This window comes from Megalops cyprinoides, chromosome 23, assembly GCF_013368585.1.
Source record: "Megalops cyprinoides isolate fMegCyp1 chromosome 23, fMegCyp1.pri, whole genome shotgun sequence".
Taxonomy (NCBI): Eukaryota; Metazoa; Chordata; class Actinopteri; order Elopiformes; family Megalopidae; genus Megalops; species Megalops cyprinoides.
In genome coordinates this window covers 6,475,133-6,483,331 of record NC_050605.1, presented here as the reverse complement: position 1 = coordinate 6,483,331, position 8,199 = coordinate 6,475,133, and the positions used below count along the sequence as shown (strand labels likewise).

The following is an 8,199-nucleotide window of genomic DNA, read 5'->3' as shown; positions in this document are numbered from 1 at the left end:
ATACTGAGTGTTTCATAGTGGGAACACGTGAACAGCCAGTATCTGATGCAGGAAGCAGGATCCTGCCAGATGGCAGCGGGCCCTCAGAATAGCATGGACTGTAGAGACTTGCGCACCGTTGCCATCTCCTGCTGTTGCTGTGAGGACAGAGAAGCGAGTTAGACCTAAGGAGGGAGTCACGGGAACAGCTGTGCAACCTCCCATCTACCCCCTCCTCATACAGTCTGGCTACAGTAATGGAGACCAGCTTTAACGTGTGCATTTTATTGCCCTTGACTGATAGAAGTGTTTTTACTTGCCGAGTCCATCATGATCTTCTTCTGCAGCAGGCCCATCTCCTTCCGTAGTTCCGACTGGGCTCCTGTCAGGAAGGTCTCGTGACTCTTCTCCATCTCCTCCATGTTCTGCATACACGCACAGACATGAAGTAGAGGCACACACACTCGCACAGTTTAGGCATACACCTGTTCTCTTTTACACTTAGACACTTAGTTATGTGTAGTCAGGCTCTCCAGTTGACATGAACCCCGCTGACTCCCAGTATGGTAGTGATGCGATTTCAACCCACTGACAACGTGCCACAGATGTTACTTACAGCCTGCTGGCACTCAAAGCAGGAGAGCTGTTAAAAACAGTTGCACCCCTTGCCCACCACCTGGACAGCTGCTTACCTTCAGAAACTGCTCGTACATCTGCTTTATGGTCTTCAGTCTCTGGCTCTGCACAACTCTGGCCTGCTGGAAGAGCTTCTGCTGCTGTCGGAATAAGCTCTGCAGAGGAGGAGAAGTCATTTTAAACTGAGACACAATAAAAAGACACACAGTCGGTGCACACTGAGAAAATGCAACACAAAAATGGTGTGAGACCTGTACATGCTCAGTACTAACCCTCAAAACTGCACGTTTGAGTGTGTGAGAGATAAGACTATACCAGTGCTGTGTCTGTTGTACTGACATTAAGTTTCTCCTCCTGCTCATCAGATTTTTGTATGTCGCTCTCCCACTGCTGCAGCACGGAGAACACTTGCTGGGAGTAGTCCTGAGTCAGCTTCTGTCTGCAGGAACAGAGGGGGAACACATGCCCTGATGTACCACTCATTCATTACGCACCAAAATCACACCCTCTGGGAATCAAGGAAATTAAGTTAGAATCTGTAACATTCATGTAACGGCTCCACAGACACTGAGGAAGCCAGCAGAAGCAGCCTACAAAAACACTGGAATCGACTGAAACTAATGCAAAACCATGCTATTTTAATGGATAAAATGTTTTCCCCCATCTCTTATTTACTTCACTCCTCAATGTGCTATTGCAACATTCCTATTAGTAGAAAGCGAAATGGTGTTTATAGGTGTTTCTTTGCCATTATTGCCATTTAATTACTTATTTATTTTTATTTACATAGTTCTGAGCCAATGATATACCGAGTATGCGGCTGCTGAAACAGATCCATTGGCCAGTGGTACTTAAAAGCGTTATCCTTTCAGTGTGTACTTGGTCAGCCATAACTGTGTTAATGCTTACACGAATGGTCAGCACTTTCACCAATCGGCTTGACAAAGATAAGTAAGCACTTTTGACAAAACTGAATTGTTTGTCTGCTTGCTATCTTGCTGATTACGGCAGTTTGGCTCACTATCAAGCTGGATCACATGTTAAAGACACATCACCTCTGACCCTGCTGGGTCTTCCACAGCTGCTCCAGCTTCTGGTTGCTGCCCTTCAGTGAACTCTTGGTGTAGGCCTCCAGACGCTTCCTCTTTGCCTGCAGGGCCTTGCTGATGTCAGCTGGGAGAGACACGCACTTTCAAGACAGACCTCAGTGACAGCAAACTTTTTCAGTGTCTGCAGACAGTTGTAGAATCTAACATGACATGAGGAGACACTAGCAATTCCTATATCTCAGTGGCACTGTGACTCTTAGTGATACAATCTGAGTTAGCAGGCTGTGACTCTCCCCTGTGGTTTAATTGCTCTGTCCCCTGCAGGGTTTTTATGTTTGATGATGTTGTTAAATCCTCATAATGATTGTTCTTCTATCTGAGTGAGGGTATAACATCAAGCAGTATAATGGCATTACTTTCATCAGAAAGTTCTGTTGTAAGCTGTGCAATGTGACATTTTTAATAAATCTCAGGACGGGTGGCGGGATATAGCACCATGACCGTTTTTCTGTGGACACTATTTATTATACAAGTACTGTAACGATCTGTGGCATATTTATGTCAAACATTTAATTCAAATTACAGAGGAAACCAAGTAAATATTCTACTTACCTCCAAACCTTTCCAGCATAGTCTGTACCTCGCTCCTGATGGAAGAAAAGAGTTGTTAACTCTGATGAGCAAACCAATTGCCAAGCTTCTGAAAGCACTAGGTTATACAAATAAATCTGCAACAGCGTGTAACATACAAAGTTGCACTCTTGTTTTAATACATAGTTACAAACAGGTCACAGTAAAAACACCTGCATCACAGATTAGTTAGCCTCAGTGTCCACTCCACACACCCACCCCATGCCCACGTTTATGTCGTCCTCTTCCAAGGCAGCGGGTCTTTTCTTCGCCAGTTTCTCCACCACTGGGGTTTCCTCTGTTCATTCCAACAGATAAACAAGGTTACTACAAGGTGATATGTTACAACAGGATAACAGGGTATTCAAGACAAAATGAACTCCTGGGTTTACTGTATTGTTATCCAAGTACATGAAGGAGACAGTGACATTGTGCTAGTAAACCAGTTGGTTAGCAGATCAATCTACGTAAGTTAAATTAAGTTGTTAACACACCTCAGGGACGAGTGGACAATACAGACACACAACTATTAGGAGTATTTAAATGTTCAACTAGATTTAATTAATAAGTTAGGCAAACGTTACCGTCTCTCGCGTCGTCGTCGGAGCCGCTCAGGCCTTTTTTCTCCTCGTCTATGTTGAAGTCAAACGCCTTGAGGTCAGCCGAGTCCTGCGCGTTTTTCGCCTTCTTCGCCTGCTTTCTTCCCGCTGACGCCATTGTCTTCGACCAGCTGGTGACAAATACGCACCACGCAAGCTAGATTGCTATGTTAATTAGAACAGTAAAATTAATTCATAAGTAATTAACTGGATTCATTTGTAATATCCGGCTGACTGATCATTTTATAGCCACCTGGCTAACTTATCTAGCTCGTTCACCTTGTTAATGACGATCTTATTTACTGACAAGCTCCTCATGTTTTAGTTGTTAAATATACCCACCATTAGTCTATATCTAATATTTGATAGAGGATAATGTTTTTGACAACACTGTTCGCTAGCTAGCCACGCTAACGTTAGCTAACCTTGTGAGCTTGTTCCGCGAGCTTGATTACCTCAGTCAAGTTCAACCTCGAAGTCAGGCGTTCACCGTTCGTTTAGTGAGTTTAAGCCTAGTTAAAAGTATGGTTGATGTATTTGATAAGAAGTGATTAAGATATTTACACAAATTATGTAGTTATAACAGGACCTCTTCCTTTGTGATCCCAACCGATACAGGTTAGAAACGACTGCTGGGTACTTCGATGACAAGTAAAGTAACGCTACTCGCATGAAGACTTGAGTTCGAGGGACGCTCGCACCGCTAAAAGTTACCTCAAATTGCAATAATATAACCTGCGCATGCGCGAATTACAGTCAACTCAAGCGAAATTATGCCCCGAGTTAGCATTAACTAAAATCAAATATCAAAGCTTTTTCGTTTGCTGTGTGAAAGTAATGCGTAGGGTATAGTTACATTTAGTTTCAGGCGTTTTCAGTATGAATAAATTAGGAAGGCTGGGGACCTTGGTGTGACAATGACAATAACAGCAATATGAAATTTATTTTTCAAGTAAAAATGCTTTCATGGCATTTTATTGTAATGATCCATGACATTAATTTGTGACACATTGGTAAAGGGATTTCTGATATCAGTTAAAATTTCAGTCTCAGCTTTCTGAAGATCTCAGTTTTAGACCCATGAAATTGTCACACAGATAAATGTTAATACAAAGGCCTGCAGGCAACAGCATAATAACCACCCACAATTTCAAGATTGTTCTTTTGCTTCCCACAATGTATGCACATCAGCAAACCTTGGCATTTCTGACAGTCTGTTTCTCCAAACACAGATTTCACCAGGCAAGGTCTCAACTTTGTACTTTGTAAACTGACAGTGTATGTGCTGGTGATGGGTGTGTGGGGATGTCTGGTGGGGAGAGTGGGCACCCCAACCCCCCCCAGCTGCCCAAATGCAAGTCCTTTGCATTCATTGGACACATCTTCCTCACCAGATCCCACTTGACCCCAGAAGGCGACGCCTGCCAGTCATTATTCAGTCACAAATGATTGACCAACAGAGTCTCTTCCTTTCTCGCTAAACCCTTTTCATCCTCCTTCGGGAGATGTATTGCCACCTTTCAGCAAAAGTGCTTCCCCACTTTGCACTTCTACACAGCAGTTGCCCTGTGTTCCTCTCTGTAGAGAAGGCAGGGCTTCGGGGAGGTGGGGATGTGCGGGGGAGTGAGAGGGGCCTACTGCTACTTCACACCTACTAAAGGTTGACCTCCCTGCTGATCTTTCATCACAGGAACAGGCTGCTCTTCAGCAGGATCAACTATGGGAAGATAAAATAACATGACTGAATAAAAGAGAGGAAATAATATTCCTTATTTTTTATGTATATTTTAATATCACTGCACATAAACAGTACAAAGCATCAGGTCTAAAAGTAGACCATACTGCTTATTTAAGGCCTAATTTATGAGTTTTGCATGCAGCATCTGTGCAACAGAGCTTGCTTTTACAGCCATTTATCAGAGAAGCATCTGTTGCCAGCAGATAAAAAAGGGTCATTTTAGCCTGGATTATAGCTATTACAAGATTGCTGTGATTCTTACTGAAATTTGTTTGCGTGCATGCTGAAATTGTACATAGGCTTAAGTGTTTAAATCTTGCACTGTGTCAGGTGCAACTGATGGTAATCAGAGGAGGAAATGAGGAGCTTGTCATGCTTAGGCAGGACCACAAGTATTCATTTGACTCCACCACAAAGACTTAGCCACAATGGCAAAACAACAAAAACACTGTAAGTAAAATGAAATGGCCAGGCAGCTGGGTAGAACAGGCAGGTGATTCAGCACTTGATAACCTCCAAACAAGCCAGTAATCATATTGCAACCTTGGCAATGCTTGTAATAGTCATAGCACTGTCTTGAGGAGGTGACACATTCAGTGAGTCCCCGATCTCAGAACCTATGTGGTAACAATTCCATGATAGTGAGCTTGCATGTTGTGCCAGGCACACTTGCAGTACATGAAGTTTTGACTTGCAAAAAATTCGTACTGTCTTCATCACATGGAGAAAGGGAATGAGGATGAGAGAAGGAGAAAGGTGGTCTATATCAGCGTTTCTCAAACCTCTCCTGGAGTACCCCCTGCCCTGCAGGTTTTAGATCTCTCCCTGCTCCAACACAGCTGATTCAAATGATCAGTTTGTTATTAAGCAGCTTCAGGAGTTCATAACGAGTGGATCATTTGAATCAGCTGTGTTGGAGCAGGGAGAGATCTAAAACATGCAGGGCAGGGGGTACTCCAGGAGAGGTTTGAGAAACGCTGGTCTATATCAATCAAAAGGTTGGGAGGGGAAAGGGTGCTGGACTTATTGCATGGCGCCACAAGCCCAGGCTGAGCCACCAGGTGAAGGGCAGACCTGCAGATTCCTCCCTGTCACCGGAGCCAGCGCGTACAGGCATTCCTAAAGGTCACCTCAGCCATTAACCTCCTAGGACCGCGTGCGAGAAACCTAACCCCTCTGCCTCAGATCCAGCCGCACACTGGCACTGAAGCTTTACCTCTAAAACAACAAGCGGAGTCCCTCTGATCTGAGACCAGGTCTGTGTCTGCAGCAGCTGCAATCAATCATCTCTGAGATGCTTTCAGCGGGTGGGAATGTGGCATAGGCTCCCCTGACCAGGTCTCATCCCCATGTGAATTCTCTGCCGTGCGGTAATCGACAGCCCGGCCTCTCATGTCCTGCCTGAATTCCCGCAGTTTGACTCCTGATGTCCAGATGACATGATGCATGATGCAAAGAGCTTCATTTTACCCTCATAAGCAGAGACCTAAATTCCGTTTTCCCACAGACATATACTGTAGTTTACCATAGGTGTAAATCCCGTCTTACCACAAATATGGAGCACACCTGATCTGCAAAGGAACCAGCACACCAGCACACAGTGAGTCCAGAGCTTCAAGCTTGTCCCTGCGCATATACAGTACCTGTAACATGAATGCAGACACACACACACACGAACACACATACATGCACACATTCAAATGTAATATCACTTGTAAACACGCTTCTGTAACACATGCACAGCCATGAGAGGCATACTAAAGGACATCAATGCTCATCACTATCGTTACATCAGTGGTCAGATCTATTGTCACCCTGGATTATGGTCTTGTAGGGATTGTTTTCTTTTGGTAAAAAGTAATTGGTTAGCATCTGATACGCTTGGTGGGGTGACTTTCTGTCTAAATAATTTCTTCAACTGAACTTACTGAGGCAAAATGAAAACCAGGAAACCTTGCTGACCTGGAGGACTGGAATGGGCCAAAATTGCTGACATCATGTGGTACACTCCCCAGCTGAGCTGAGTACAGTGATGTTAGGGGATGAAGTAAAGGACATGCGATGCAACCCTGTTCAGTGCATTGTTTGCCAAGGTAGGTTGCTGGTGGCTGTATGTGCGGTTACAAAGCATTTGGGGAAAAACTCCTGCCCCATGCAAAGACTTCTCAGAGAGGGTATTTCTCATGGCCTCTCATGCGATGAGATGGGGGGAAAAGGGGACATGGGAAGGATTAATTGCTATGTTTTTAAAGCCCCCAGACAGGACACAGCATCCTGCAACTTATCAGGTCTCTGGGGCCTCGAACCTCCTGCTCAAAACACCCCGGGAGCCTGGCTGTGGGACAACCCTCCGGCACCCCCGCGACGTCCTGACCGCAACTGTCCCTGGTGGTGCTGACAGATCACTGCCCCTCACCCCCCATCTGCCCCTCCGTGCTGACAGGAGGGATCAGTCATCTCTCTCTTATACCACTGATGAAGCCTGCGCATAAATCACTGTCTCGCAAACGCACGGACGGACACGCACACACATCCCTCCCCGCTGATCCATGCCACGAGGGTTGGGGGATAAGAATACAGATCTCCCCTCACTGGGATGCGCGGGCGGGTTTTCCAGGAAGGGACCCCCACTGTGTGCATGGCATCTGCTGCCCGAAAGCGCGAGCACCCTAAAAATAGGCATTCTCTATCTGCAAATGCTGCAAACATTTCAGCTAAGCTTAATGTTTGTGTTTCCTAAGCAACGGAGGAATACTGAGAAAAGGTTTCTAAAATCTGTAGAAAAGGTGGTCTATGTCTGTTGAATTGGCTGAATTACAAGGGATCATCCTTGCTCTGCTTCTCAGAGGAGACCCCAACTGCCATTGCTTGATGCAATGTACTCAAATAGGAGAACCAACTGTCTGCATTCATACCATTCCTTGCCACTCATTTTACCCACGATCCTTCACTTCATAAATGAGATTTACTCATGATCTTCCTCCTGTGGCCTCTGACCTTGGCCATAACACCCCATGTGGAGCAAGCGGATGTGAAATTCTTTGGGCAGCTGGAACTGAGACGGGCTGCGAAACATAGACATACAGAAGTACCCCTTTGCTGTACTGTCTGCGATCAATGTTGTCATTCAAGCCAATCGGCTTCTTTTAGAAGTGGGTCCGTTGCATGCAGCCCTGTGCAGTCACTGCGTCTCCAAGCCAAAAGAATGGAGTGGGCAGGGGAACATACGGTCATAACAGCACAGCTTCAGACTGACACGGATAATAAAGTTGTTTTGGATCCAAACTTTTGTTCCTGCCCATGCCCTCTGAGGGCTGCGTCAAGGATGGCTATGGACAGATGGACAGACGGTTGGAGATGGTGTCGGCACCACAAGGGGGTTTAGCAATGATTGGCTGATAGGGAGTAACAGGAAGTAACTGACACCGGGCCAACGGCGCCGAGGTCCGAGAACAGGAAGGCAGTGCAGACAGTTAGCTCCTTTGCCATCCTGCGTCAGGTTCTTCCTGGCCTGCTGGGGTGCAGCACAGAGGCCCTGCAAGCTGTTCAGGTGGAGCAGGGAAACACA

The 8,199-nt window shown here is 45.6% G+C and overlaps 1 protein-coding gene across 1 annotated transcript; it reads right to left on the bottom strand.

Annotated features, from left to right (window-relative positions):
• Positions 1-83: 83 nt before the first annotated feature.
• sycp3 (synaptonemal complex protein 3) lies at positions 84-3,011 on the bottom strand. Its single transcript, XM_036518365.1, has 8 exons — positions 2,879-3,011; positions 2,514-2,592; positions 2,277-2,311; positions 1,671-1,788; positions 955-1,054; positions 672-770; positions 300-404; positions 84-137 (listed from the first exon to the last, which is right to left on the bottom strand). Exons 1-8 carry the CDS (start codon positions 3,009-3,011, stop codon positions 84-86), a joined length of 723 nt encoding a protein of 240 aa, XP_036374258.1.
• Between the last annotated feature and the right edge of the window lie 5,188 nt (positions 3,012-8,199).

What these genes read in the sequence shown, in the direction of transcription:
- sycp3 (XM_036518365.1), bottom strand. Translation starts at nt 3,011, where the DNA reads ATGGCGTCAGCGGGAAGAAAGCAGGCGAAGAAGGCGAAAAACGCGCAG. An exon ending in TATGCTGGAAAGGTTTGGAG is followed by an intron (nt 1,789 to 2,276) that starts GTAAGTAGAATA and finishes TGTCTCTCCCAG; the next exon opens with CTGACATCAGCAAGGCCCTG. An exon ending in AGCAGGAGGAGAAACTTAAT is followed by an intron (nt 771 to 954) that starts GTCAGTACAACA and finishes CCTCCTCTGCAG; the next exon opens with AGCTTATTCCGACAGCAGCA.